Genomic DNA, 14616 nt, shown 5'->3' with positions numbered 1-14616 from the left:
ACACACAGTAAGTTCCCAATTTTTAAATGAGTGAGTAGATGATGGAAATGTAGACAAATATAACATGTCTCTATTTGTTAAAAAGGAGTCAAATTATTTTTAATTGCTCAAAAACATAGTACTATTATCTTAAACATATGCATTAATATATATAACTATATTGTTATTTGCTAGGCATATGATCAGCTGCAAGCCGGTCCATGCACATGCCCTGGAACTTCTGTAACAAAGGTTCTAGAACAACACCCATCTCTCCAAGTTGGTAAATGTTCAGAGTCTGCTTTGCAGCAGTATAAATGTGGAGGACAACTTGGAGACAGGCCACACTAGGCCCACTGAGACGCATCGAAGGTTGACACAATAGTCCAGGTGACAGGAGCTAAGTGTGGTCTGGAAGTGGCGAGGGGGAGCTTAGAGGGGACAGGGCAGCCAGACATAAGAGTCCTATAGGAGCCAAGATTTAGTAAGTGATGTGGCTTTCAAATGGACAAGGTGAGTCAATGACAAAGCAAACCTGGGAGGAAATTAAGGAATTGAATCTGGGACTTCCCGAGCTGAACGCACCTTAGAATCCCCAAGTAGAGCGGTCTTTTAAAAAGCCAGAAATGCACTGGGCATATACGTTCACAGTGGCACTATTCACAATAGCCAAGTGGTGGAAGTAACCCAAATCTCCATTGATGAGTGGATAAACGAATGTGGAATATACACATGAAAGGATATTACTTCGCCTTTAAAAAAGGGAGGAAATTCTGACACATGCTACAACCTGGATGAACCTTGAGGACATTACGCTAAGTGAGATAAGTCATTACAAAAAGACATACTCTAGGATGCCAGTTCTAGAAGACAACTCAAATAGTCAAATCCATACAGACATAAAATAGAATGGTGGTTGCTGGGGGGTGAGGAGTTGTTTAATGGGTACAGAGCTTCAGTTTTGCAAGATTAAAGAGTTCCGGAGATGTGCTGTGCAACAGTGAGAATACACTTAACACTGCTGAAATGTACATTTCAAAAATGTTAAAATGGTGAACTTTATGTTACATATAATTAAGACTTCTTTAAATTAAAAAAAAATGCTGGAAATATGGATCTGTAGACATGAGCTAGAGGAGCTAAAGTCTCCCAACTTTCCAACTTTGCACCAGTATTTCTAGATTGAACACTTGGTCACCGCAGCCAGTTTCTGACCTTTGAATCCTCTACTCCCCAGGTAGACCATTAAGTGACAATCATTTGCTTATAGGCCACCACAAGCTTTTGGGAAAGCATGGCTTAAAGACATACATAGAGAAAAGCATTCAGCAACCTGGACATCATGGCCTTCAAGACAGCCTAAGGAGGCCTATGCCACCCTCACCCATTACACAACCACCTCTGCCAGCAGCTCATTTCCATGAACATTGTATTCTGGAAGGCGTTCAGAACACCACAAGCCTGAACAATTGTGGAGATCAATTATTTTCTCATGTTGAAAGGCTTGTTGATCTCTATGTCTATGTAATTTTTCTTTCTCACATGTTCAGCCATGATCCATGAAGCCTTTCTTCTCCTACCTTCTCATCATGTTTATCCCTGCTGTGATCTGCTAGGCTATAAGCTCACTCTGGACTGGCACAGAAAAGCAACTCAGCTTTGCCAAGCCTGGGAGTAAAAAAAAAGAAACCTCAAGCCGAAGTTGCATAGCAGCAATGAATGGATACCAATTAAATGCTGCTGGGCCCGAAACGTAAACAAGGCCGTCTGGTGAGTGAATGTCTCTGGCTTTACTACAGGGAGGTTGTGAAACCAGCTCATGTGGTTTTTCATAGGAACAAAGCTTTATCTGATGGGAGTTTTGAAAATTCCCATGGAGAAGCTAGGCCCTGAGCACCCTATACCCACAAGAGCCCTTCTGGTCTAGAAACTCATTTCATACCTTGTTGCTAAAATAATAAGCAGTTCCAGGTATGTGGTAGAGCAAAAGCAGAGAAAGAGAGGTATAAATAATTAGTTGGGCTAAGCCACTTTGAATACTTAGCATAGCACACTTGGGGTCCTATGTTATCCAGGGGGGAACCTTAGAGGGTCTAAGGATGAGGGAGGGGGAAGCATATGGCAGAAAACACATGGTCTCTGGGGTAATGGAGACCAGGGTTCCAGTCCAGGCCTTGCCTTCTCTAGCTGTACGACCCTGAGCAGGCTGCTTAAATCTCCTCCAGCCGCAATTTCTTCATCTGTACCATGAGAGTAACATCTGTAACATCTCCCTGGGCTTTAGATTAGGGAAAGAGATCCCATCAAAGTGCCCATTCTCAGTCTGTCACAGAGCGAGGATCCATCCCCTAAGCCAGAGCCAGTGTATTTGGCATTACTATGGTTATCATTCAAACCCACAGGTGCCCAGTGCACTTGTCTAACTGAATAAACAGCCATGAAGTTCTTTGTGATGGCAATGAATCCTAAAATGAAACACTTGCTCGTAACCAGAAACAAGGCCAATATCAAAAAATAAAATGAAAGGACAAATGTGAGAGACATTTTGTTCCTTTTATGGCCTGATGGCTTTGGAATCTTGCTTTTAGCTCCAGGTACTGATGTGTGCTTAAGCCGATCCCGTGGAGCAGGCTGGACCAAGACGAGCTCCTTCCCCCACGGCACCCACGTACAGACTAAGGCTGGAGCGAATGAAATGATTTAGAGCTAATAATAGACACCACTGGGTTTCAAAAGGTTCCAAGTGTCCACACACAATTTTAGAACCCATTAGATCCTGGCTGTGTAAATGAGGCCTCTTGCTGGGAACCCGAATTCGCTTTGCAAACTCCATTAACAACCCACTAGGCAGGTGGGCAAATGCGAATGTTCTTATGGTAATAATGTCACGTCCAGAAAGGGAGGCAGTGGGAAGTCATGGCCATTTGTACCACATGCTTAGAGCATTAGAGAAAAACAGAGAAATCTCCTGGAGCAAGATTAGGATGAGCTCAACGCCAAGCCCCACCCAGTTCCACTTCACCTTCCAAGCCTGAAATGGGAGGCAACTGGCAGAAACAGGAGGGAGATTCATCAAAGGCAGCAACTCTCCCAAAAAAGTTTGGGATGATTTTCTTGGGGTCCCTCACATCTTTCTGCCTGTTTGTAATCGTCCCAAGAGAACTTTTCTTAGTAAGAGGATGGAAAGGTTTGACTTGGTGAGTTTAGAGTCCATTAATGATCCAAGGGCATTTTTAAGATGCTTTTGGAGTCCCCTCAAAAGTTTTGACATTCCTATCTGTGCATCAGTTCAAACCAGCCCAGAAAATTTGCTGAATATTACCCCAAACACCCATGGTAAGGCTAAAAGAAGGGACGGAAAATTTCAGCTCCACAGGAATTTTCCTGGGGGCTGGAGAGGGTGGCACCAGAGGAGGGCTGAGAGGCTGTCCCCAAGGGCCACTGCGAAGGCGCTCTGACTTTTCACCCACAGCTGCCTAAGTAAGGCTCAAATGTTTCCTGTTCTACCTACAGTGGCTCCCCAGGAAGCAGATCAACTTGAGAGCTGAGCCCTGAACAACATTCCAGTCCCCAAATGCCACCTGTCACTGTGTATAGCCTATCACCTCAACTATCTCGGTTTGTCATCTCGAGTTGCCCAGGGTCTGTGCAACCCGAGGACTTTATGTGGTTTTAACCTTTTTGGGTCATGAACCTTTTTTTGTGAATCCAGGGAGTTTCCCTACAACCACACACACCCCTCCCCATATTCAGGAGAAGGTCGGGGACCCTTCCCGGAAAGCACACCCACCCGTGGCTTCACGTGTCCCAGGTACCCTGACTTCAATTTCTCTTGACATTCCTAAGGCAAATGCCTGCATCCCAGCTCTAAGGACTAAACTGTAAAGGTTTTATGAGTGTCCATGAGTCGCCTCACACTTTGCACCTTCAGATTTTTGTCTGTATGCAGGCAAAAATAAGCCCAAATGTGCACACAGACGGCTTGGCGGGGAAAACATGTCAAAGCCGAGCTGGGAATGGAGCATGCTCATTTAGCTGATTCTCTCCTGACAATACGGAGCCACTGGAGGGAGCTAAGGTGGCTCTGGCCCCTGCAGCATGTAGGGAGGGTTTTGTGGTTTCCATTCAGTAAATAGCATCACTGACTAAGCTGAGCATTCTGGACAATCTCCTGCCCACGTGAGCAATTTACTATTAAACACTTACTGTGCCTGCACAAAGCCTGCCCACAGGTTATTTTTGAATACATTTGTTTATTGGCAGTAGGTAGGGAGAAAGTGGAGGGACTTTTTGGCCTCTAAGACCCTGTCCTGTCAATTAAACGTCTATGAAATAATGAAATGAAGAACTGAACTTTCAACCTAGCCCCTTAGATACAGAATCAGGAGTTCTCTCAATTCTTTAAAGTACCACGGTGCTTTAGAGTACCATAAAAGAGCTAGCACTTCAATCAGAGGATGACTGCCTTACTTATGTTTCCTTGGACAGAAATACTCTATCATTGTTGGAAGGTACTTTGTCAAACCTCAAGAGGGAAGCAATCCAGTCCGACTTCTTACGCGACATGATAAGGCGTTCAAGCCTGAGGAGGCAGAAGTTGGAAAGGACAATACGTATGTAAGAGCTAGAGTTCAGCTTCAGGCATAGCTGGATCCAGGGACCCCTTTTGCCCTCTCTTTCCCTGGTCTGCCTTCCTCTGCATTGTCTTCATTCCTAGGTGAAGTTCTCTGCATGTGACAGCAAAGACGGTCACTGGACTCTCTGGGCATTCAGAGTTCTCACAAGTCATAGCAGTCCTAGAAGAGTAAGTGACCTCTGTCTCTCTCTCTCTGTCTTTCTTGCTCTGAGTCCATTTTTCAAAGCTCACAGTGGACTCAGTCTCACTCCCTGAGCCAGTCCCTGCACACCAGGACCCTTCTGTGTCATCGTTGGCCATGCCTGGACCACATGATCATTTCTGCAGTCCACAGGAACCACCTGGGATGGGGGCAGGCAGTTTCCTATTGAAAAAACAGGTCTTGACAGAAAAAAGCAAACATCCACAACACAGACTCTTATGTGAGGCATTTTAACAGAATCCTCTCAATGAAGAACTCATTCCCACTGAGGAGGGAGGCCATCAGCCTCTAATACCAGCATCAACTACAGCAAATCACAGTCCTCTTCAGAGCCCAACCCTGTGTGGCTCTGCTCTTGGAGAATGCTCCTTGCAGGTGAAAGGGATAAAAGGAGATAAAGCCAAGATTATGCTCTCTCAGAAGGGAGAAGTCAGAGTTCAGAAATAAACTAAAGGAAGAAATATGCATGCTATTCAGGAAAATATATCAGAATCTTTTTTACTTAAGAACAATACCGTTACAGTTGAAAAGAAAAAGCAAATGGGCCTGCTTCCATTAGTCAGGTGTAGAGAAAGGCTGGTGGCAGAAGAATTAACGAGCCTTTGGGGTCCTTAGGGAAGGACGATGCCCTGCAGTCATCTTCACCTTCCCACGAATCTTCTCTATGTCAACTGAGCATCTCGGGTCTTACATCCTGTCTATTAAGACACTTCCAGGCTGTGTTTTAAAACCTCTTAGCCAAGATGCTCTTACACATACAGTAACCATCTGCGAGCCCCAACCAGCCCCAAGGGGCATTGGTCTCTGCATTCTAACACTCCCTTCAGCGAACTGTGAATAGCATTTTCCTCCATCTTGGGCCATGCTTAGCTTGAAACCATCGTTTAGCCTCTTTTCCATTCTGCGATTCCCATTCTTATGAGGCAAGAGGCAAAGCCCCAAACAGAAGAGCATCTAAGAGGCCCCTTCAGCAGCAGGCGCTCTCTTACTTTGGCCACTGTGTCCTGTGTTTGTGCAAGAGCCCCATGGCCTTCCTCAACCCCATGCCCACGCCATTCGGAGCCACAGTAGACAGCGCCATTTATTTTGGCTGCGGCATTAATGATGTGCAACTACTTTCCACCTTTCTTCTTTTCTTATTTACTGTATTCATTTGCCGTGCAAAAGGCAAAGACAATCTGAAATTGATGGTCTGAAGCAAAGGGCCCAACATGGCAAGTTACCAATGTGTGCAAGCTGGCTTCTAGGATGTTGACCAAACAGAGGGTTTGGAGAAGATAGCAATGAGTTGGCAATTCAGTCCACTTGAAAAATATGGATTCCCAGTCTCTTTTAAAAATCACAAGATCTGGCAAGACTGACTTCGCATTCCCATGGGGAAACAGATGGCCAAGGACCAGGCAAGGGCCCTCAGTTCCCCAGCTGCTTTACTTGTTTGCTAGCTGAGCCCCTGTAGCACTGAAGATTGCTGCCCCTGGATAGCAGATGTGGGAAGGGGATGCAAACAGGGGTACCAACACTCAAGGCCCAGCCAAAACCTTTTTTCCTAACACCCTTGTACCTCACACATTTATCTTCTGGAAAAAGTCACAACAAGGCCAAATGGCTGGTTTCCAGCTCACAGTGCATCTCTCTGAACTAACCTGAATTTTTAAAGTTTTCAGCAAATGTGGACAAGAATAGGGCCCCAAAGATGGTCTTCACTCAAATGTCCTATGACCAAATTCCAGCATTTTTAGATCAACAAAATATTATGCAATTATCTAAAAAACAGTGATTATGATATACAAAAAAAGTTTGTCAATTGATAAGAAGGAAGTTTACTTACAGTATGGTCTTAACTAAGTAAAAATATATACAAAGAAACAAGCTGGAATGAACTATACCTAAGTTACTGACAATTTTCTATAGGTACATCAATTATAAATTATGCTTTCTTATATTTTTGTTTTTACCAATTTTACTAAAATGAGAGTACATTCTTTTAAAAAAAGTAAACCGATATTAAGAAGCAAATTAAGAATCAATGTGTTGGAACCCAGAAAACCCACCCATAGATCCTCTTGGGGCAATGGCCATCCTCTGGGGTGCCTCCAACTTAATATAAATCATACTGCCTGTTGCCTGCACTCACCCTAGCACTTTGAGATGAGCCCCAGGAAGGGGTCTGTAGGCAATGAAGAGCCCTGCTGGTTTAATTCACGAGTGAAGATGTTGCTCTTCTCAGGTCTACTAGATAGAGAGATTATATGGCTGCAAATCAGGGTGCAACTATCCTTGTCAATTACTTATCTCTGCCTCAGTTTCTACATCTGGAAATCTATATTATGAGCATAATTTATGGATCTCCACCATGAAAATGATGCCTGATTTAAATGATACCTATGCAATTCCTTACCAGGTAAATCTGGCCTCATTCTATCGATAAAGAAATAGGTTCAGGTCGACTGGAAATGTGTCCAAAATTCCAGGGGCAGGTCTGTGGAGGAACCAGAATCTGAATCTCAAGACTGTCAGACACCAGAGACCACACTCAGTGTATTGTCCAAGGTCACCCAAGCAGTGATCACAGCAGGGATTCCAAGAACCATGGGGCATGAATTATGAGTAGCTAAAAATGAATAAGAAACGCCTACCAGCCTGGGCAATATGGAAGTCCCAGATAAGAGGCACAAGCATGCTTCCTAGCATGTTGCTGCACCACACGGAAAGGGCATGTGACCAGCAGCGGGGCAGAGGAGGTGGAACACAGCCAAAACAAATTGACCAGTTCTACAGTGCCATTTATTTTAGAAAAAGAAATTAATGAGGGAAACTTCAATATCAATGAAGTTGCAGGAATATAAAGAGCTATGCTTGCTCCCACGAGGGATAACTTTTTAATTATTTTTACAGATGAACTGCAGTCACATTGTATTTGATCCATACCCGAGCCACATTCTTTGGAGAGTTAAAACACATTTTACCCAATGTCAAGTTAAAATAAAAACTCATCAGAAGCAAAGTATCTCTGGGCTCCCAGGGCTCGGGAGAGAACTTTGATTCTCAGTTGCTGGCTGGTATTCCACTAGCCTCTCTACTAAACAAACACTTGGCTGATGAAATCTGAGAACAATTTTCTTTGCACCAACTGGAACATGGAGAGCTCTGATGGGTCTCAATATAAATGATAAGCAAAAAAACATGATACATTTGTGTCTAATCTATGTGCCACCTGACATAGGGCAATGGCTCTGTGTAGCCTGCAAGGGACCTATTCTTCCTGGGAATGCAGAAGACCCCTGTAGGAATCTCTTTCCTCTCGCCAGTTCCCATTTTACCCACAGCCTTCTCTCTGTATCTTCCTGTGTGTGTGTGCGTGTGCACACATGTGTGCCCAGCACACTCATATAACTCAAAATCACCTGGTTTCACCTTGACCCCATTCTGCATTTTTAAAATAATACCCACATGTAATAAAATTGCACAGACTATATAAAAACACACATAGAGACACATGCAAATGAGTGCACACAAAGCTAGGGACAGTTGAATAAATTCCATGGATGGCACCAATGTTAACTTCCTGCTATTGATACTGTACTAGTTATGCAAGATGTCACCCCTGGGGTAAACTGGATGGGTAGGGGGACTGCCCTGTATTTTGCAACAGCGTGTGATTCTATAATCATTCAAAATAAAATGATTTTTAAAAAACCTAGATTCTCAAATAATTTCTTTGGTAGCTTAGGTGAAAAGAAAAAAAAAACACAAAAAACAAAAAAAACAACACAGCGTAGTTCCTTACAGAAAAGTTAGGACAGAAGACACCAGGGTCTTGGTTTGGTACTGGACCCCTTGGTTATGGGCTGAATCATGCCCCACCCCACCCCCAATTCACATGTTGAACCTCTAATCCCCAGGACCTCAAGAGCTGCCTGTATTTGGAAATAGCACCTTAAAGAAGTTATGAGGTTAAATGAGGTCATATGGGTAGGCCCTAATACAATCTGGCTGGCGTCCTTATAAGAAGAGGAAATCTGGACACACACACAGACACCAGAGCTGTGTGCACACAGAGGAAAAACCTGTGAAGATACAGGCAGGACGCGGTGCCAACTTCAAGTCCAGGAGGGAGGCCTCAAAGGACACCAACTCTGCTGACACCTTGATCTTGGACTTTCAGCCTCCAGAACTGTGAGAAAAAAATACATGTCTGTGGTTTTAAGACCACTAATCTGTGGCGTAACAGCCTGCCCCATTCTCCTGGTTTCGTCCCCTGCTATGGGTTCCCCAGCCCATGGCATCTCTGTCTCAGGGTAGGTGCAAAGGGCAGCCAAGTTTTCTCAACCTTTGATTTCATATTTCAAAAACCCATGTCCAACAATAAAGGACATTAAATGTTATAGTATATATATCCACCGGGGAAAATTACACATGCAGTAATAACATCACAGAAGAATATTTAGTGACATGGGCAACTGCTCATGAAATATTAAGAGAGGAAGGAAATTGCGAAACACTGCTTTGAACAAATACTTTTTTGTAGGAAAGCATAGCAATGCAGAAAAGACTACACAACACATAAAGCTAATTATTCTTTACTCTGGTTCTATACTTCCAAAGTTGTCAACTGGGAACATGTAACACTTTTTAAAGTTCTTTCAAAAATTTTACCACTCTCGTATCACTTTTTTCCTCCTCAAAGGAAAAAAAAGGAGACAACTCACAGACCTACTGAAGTAAGGAAAGAACACAGTGAGTCCATTACATGAGCCTATTTATTTTTGTTTCCACCAGAGCTTGCCATGTTTTGAACTTGCAGAAACAGAACAGCTAAGAAAACTGGACTAATGGGAGGTCACAACATGGGCTACAGGCATGCATGGTAGACTCCCAAAGGGTCGGTCCTTGGACCCTACTCATGCCGCCACATCTCACGATTTTCCTGTCACTCTAATCCACCAGGCCCTCTAGGAAGAAAAACTGCCACGTGTCACCCACAGGTCATTGTCTAGCTGTGCCAAGTGACTCCACTCCACATTGTACAGGAGTGAAAAGCCTGCCAGCAGAGCCATGTCCCCATTCATTGGGTTTTGTCCCCTGGTAACGAGCTCCCTTGGCATCCTTCCCACACTGGAAAGGAGCGGCCACGGAACAGTGCCAGCCAGCGAAGCCCCTTGTGAATGGCCCATCGAGGAATCTAGGAATCTGGCAGCAGCTCGGCCACAAGAAGCCAAAGCAATACTCATTTCAGTGGAAAATTATCAACTCAACTCAAGATGGAATGCTTCACTTTCCCCCTGGTTGTGGGGTCTAGGACACGGCCACCCATCGGGTGACCTGCTAGGTAAGCAAACCCAAAGGCAGGTCTCGTCACCAATGGCCCGAGCACTGCTTGGTCACCATCCCGGATGACGCCCAGAGGAAAGGCTTTGAACAAGCCAGTGTTTTACACGTGCACAATTTATTAGTCTTTCCATCCATCTCCTACACACTTGTGGGCCCCTCCCTCTCAACCAATTTCGCAGAAGCTAGAACCAACGGGCCCACGTCCCACCCACAGTCCTGGCGCCAAACCCTGCAGACTTTCTTCCTCCCTGCGGGGAGTCAAGAGGCCATAATTCATACTGATTGCATTCAGCGGACTCCCCCAAATACTTCCTGAAGCAAAGTGGCTCCAGGAACCAGCTCCCTATTAGAGGAGATAAATGCTAAAATATTCGCACCATCACGCTTTTTATGACCTGTACAATAAATGGATGAACAAGTTACGCTCTGCATTTGCTACGGCCTTCTGAAAGCATTCCTGGAGAATTCAAATTGTGCATGGAATAAAAGAACACTTACTGAGGCCAATCTGTGCAGAAGGCTTGCTCTCTGCTGCTCCCTGTAAACACAGACCCCCTGAGACCAGTTTGGAGACGAGATACTTGAATAGTCCATCTCTGTGGCCACGTGCTGTCCTGTTTTGGAATTTGGCCAGTTGGACCAGAGCCACCAAGACATCCGTGCCCCATGCAAACAGACACTCCCAACTCCCTGCTTAATATCACAGAAGATAAGGGTGCCCAAGTAGAAATTTAACTGAATGTTCTTCCTAACAAAGACTCATGGCAAATTTGTTAACAAGGCCTCAGAACTGGAAAGACTCTTTGTCCCAAAGGGTCAGCCCTGCTGCCAGGGCCTCCACTTCCCATACCTGAAACCAGAACACCTCCTCATCCTAAAGTTTTGCACATACAAACCAGGCCCCATCCAGCACAGGGAAACACCACAGCCTAACTCATCAGGGAAGACTTCCAGAAGAAGGTCCCGAGACTGCAGCTCCAGACGCGAGCCCACACAGAGGTGCCTTAGCACGGCTATTGACTTGGGGAGGGATTTGGGGGAATCTTGACGAGAAGTTTTTCTAGCTGATTCTATCATCAGAGCTAAGAACTCAGCTATTCACCACCGCCATTCCCTTTTCTGTGCACTGCTTTGTCTACTTGCTGTTCCTGCTGCCAGAAACCCTCTCTCCCAGAGCCCTAGAGTGACATCAATCAAGTCAGAGACCAACTGTGTGGCTGGACCTCAGAGACTATTTTGGCTACATGCTGCGGCTCACAACACAGTCTGCAACAGACTCACATTGAGTGGCTTTCACTCAACCTTTAAAAGTAACAAACGTACATGATTTCCTTAGTCCCTTCTCCCCACTGTGTCCATCTTCAGAGACAATCATGGAAGCCTCTGGTCATATGTGGAGAGACAACAGTCATCTTCGGCCTGGCCAGGCCCATGAGTGCCCCACCCCTGGGTGGAGAGGCACACACTACCTTCCTTCCTCTTCCTGAGCCTGCTCACAGAGGGCTGAAACGTACATCACAACCTATTTGCGCCACAAAAATATTTATTCCATCGCTGGGACAGAAAGTCACAGATGAAAATCAGCACGCAGGTGTCTAGTCTTGGAAAAGTTGGGCGGCGTACAGCAGAAGCCGGGCAGACATGAAGCTTTGTGTCAAATTGTTCAAATGCTATTTTCATCTAAACCTCCATGTTATAATTAACTTTAGACTTCAAGGCATTCTGCTTCAAGTGGCACAAAGTTTCTGTAAGTAGAGGCGATTTTCTCGAAGTTTAGCACTCGGTGAGTGGGGATATGTCTTAACAATCCAACAGCTTGTGGGAGGCAAAATTATTCTTAGTAAACAGGGGATGGAGATGCTCAGCAGACCGGCCCTCACCCTCAGAAAGACCAGGCAACCATGCAAAGTGTCCAGAAGCACTGCCTGAGGACCCTGTTTGCAACAAGAGCAGCTCACCACTTAGATGTTTCTTAATCCTAGACCTGAAAGTAGCTTCCACCCTTCCAGTATAAAAGATGAGCAACTATTACAGTGCGAAGTATTTTTCAAGAACCCACATGTTCCTTATTTCTTCTTAAATACCTAATTCTAGTGCATGACCCTCCAGCCCCCAACCCTTACAGAAAAAAATGAACAGTAGTCACCAACTCTGAATGGTATCAATTGCTGGGAATGTAATCACCTCTCCCTTACAGCTTCAGTAGGACAATGAGCACAATACCCTTTTGCTTATAAAAAATGGGGTTTACTAAGTATAGACCCTGAGTGTACCTTGGTGGCTAATGCCAGGCTGCCCGAAGTCCACACACAAAGGCTGACAAAGAGACCTAAAACTCCTCCTGAGCTTGCCTTCCCATTCAAGGTCTGCTGATGCTCTAGCAAAGCGAGCTCAAATTCTGCTGCACATTGGAATCACCTGGGGACACTTAAAAAAAAATGCACCATGCCCAGATTGCACCCACCCTGGGCCAGCTTTTCTGCTGGTGTAACTCAGCTATCAGCATTTTTCAATCCCCCGGATGTGCACTTGTCTGAATACGAGTGCTTTGCCAAAATAAAAGGTTCACGGGCCCACCTTCCCTTCCTTTGTCAACGCACCCTGGTGACAGAATATGAACCAAAGGGGACCAGACCGCACCGCACGGCGATGCTGGAGCAGCTCCTACCTATGTAGAGCGAGGAGTCCTTCCTCCGCACGTGGTCGTCGATGTAGGAGACGCCCAGGGGCTGCACGGGGGTAGCACCGATGCCCAGGAGCACCTGGGCCCCAATGAGCAGCAAGTACATCATGTTGGTGGCGGTCCGGCTGCGGCAGATGAGGTCGGGGTCGGGGCCCTGGTCGCTGCCCGAGCCGTTGGCGGCGCAAACGTCGCGGCCCTCGGCGCCCCAGCGGATCTCGCCCGCCTCGTACTTGTACTGGTGGGTCAGGAACTCGGGCAGCGCCGACAGCAGGGCACCCAAGGCCATGACGATGCCGCCGCAGCCGATGAGGCGCGGCCGGTGCCCGCGCGCCCCAAAGTAGCTCACGAAGAGGATGAGCGCCAGGTTCCCGATCTCGAAGCTGCTGGCGATCACGCCCACGTCGGCGCTCTGCAGATTGAACCGCCGCTCCAGGGTGGTCAGGACGCTCACCTGCGGGTGCAAAACCACATCTCAACGCCAATGCTGACGCCACCGCCAGAGAAGCCCCCTTCCGGCCTCGACGTGCACCTGCCGTTCCAGAGCCTCCCACCGGGTGCAGGCAGCAGCTGTGCACAATGACGCAGGCCTAATGGTGATAAGCCCCATTCAGCGGCTTAAGAATTACCTTTCCCAGGGGCACCGAAATTTTCCTCTGCACCTGTTTCCATCCTGAAAGCAACTGCCTGCCTTCGCGAACACAATGTCCCTCAGCCACGCCCCCCGCCACCATGGGGTCTTAAGTCCTTAAGTCCATAGGTTTCACACACTCCCAACTGCGTCTTCTTCATAAAGTCCACGATGGGAGGGCACAGGAGCCAAGCAAGGGCTTTGGATCAGGAGGTTAGCAAAGCATAGGTGAATTGGGGAAAACCAAACCAAACAAAAACCTGGGTGGCAAGATGGACAAGCTACATTAGCTCATCAGGATAATCATTAACTGTTTCCTTAGGCTGCTCCGTAAATACATCCCTGACTGTTCTATTCACTATAGCCCTGCCAGAGCTCCTTGGAGGAGATAATTTTATGACTTACCTCCCCTTTGTGCTGTTTGCCCTTCATTTGTTTAACAAATATTTACTGAATATCTGCTGTTGGTCAGTCAATGCCCAACAGAAAAAGGAGGAAGAGGTGGTGGCATCTGCTCTCAAGATGCCACCAGGACATGTCCCCAACTATAACCCAAAGTAACTGCATTTAGCATTCACGATGCAAACCCCCCCACTAGCGGGTTGAGAGCAGATGCATTAGTATAGGGGTACTTAAGGTGGAGAGAAAATAAAATGGCCTCTCTCTCCTGCTGTTTGCAGGTTCCATGCAGGGCAGTGTCAGCAAGACAAGAAAGGGTCCCTGTCGTGGGAGGCAGACAGCCCCTGCTAGCTGGGCAGCAAAGAACATTCCAGGCAAAAGGAACAGCATGAACAAAAGCTGGGGCGCATGATTTAATAATGGATGGAAAATAGTTGGAACAGTGGGTTGGCAACAGATGATAAGGAGCCACAGATGCCACCCTAAAGAACTTAGCCAATCCCGTGCAGTGCGGTGGAAAGAATACAGATCACGGTGGGGAGGAGCAACTGGTTAGAATCCCAGTTACTACTTAATTAGCTCTGCAAGTTCAGCCAGGTCACTTAACTTGCCCAGGCTTTGATTTCTATGAAACAGAAATAATAATATCTACCTGGCAGGATGTATGTGGAGACTGGAAATAATGTAATAAAAGTCCATTAGCACAGAGCAGCCTTTCCCTACCTGGCAGGAAGGGGTCTGGAGAGGCAGCAAAGCAG

General features: G+C 46.2%; 1 protein-coding gene across 3 annotated transcripts in view; it reads right to left on the bottom strand.

Annotated features, from left to right (window-relative positions):
• SLCO3A1 (solute carrier organic anion transporter family member 3A1) overlaps positions 1-14616 on the bottom strand; it is a 262731-nt gene that overhangs the window by 197649 nt on the left and 50466 nt on the right. For all 3 annotated transcript variants that reach the window (XR_012127194.1, XM_037000571.2, XM_037000570.2), the window contains exon 2: positions 12817-13282. Coding sequence is in view for 2 of the 3 variants with exons in the window: in XM_037000571.2 (XP_036856466.2) it covers positions 12817-13282 (466 nt within the window). In the remaining variant the exon portion in view is untranslated. The remainder of the gene's footprint in view (positions 1-12816; positions 13283-14616) is intronic.

Source organism: Manis javanica, chromosome 18 (assembly GCF_040802235.1).
Source record: "Manis javanica isolate MJ-LG chromosome 18, MJ_LKY, whole genome shotgun sequence".
NCBI classification, from domain to species: domain Eukaryota; kingdom Metazoa; phylum Chordata; class Mammalia; order Pholidota; family Manidae; genus Manis; species Manis javanica.
The sequence above is the reverse complement of the archived record's forward strand: the minus strand, read 5'-3'. Positions and strand labels throughout refer to the sequence as shown.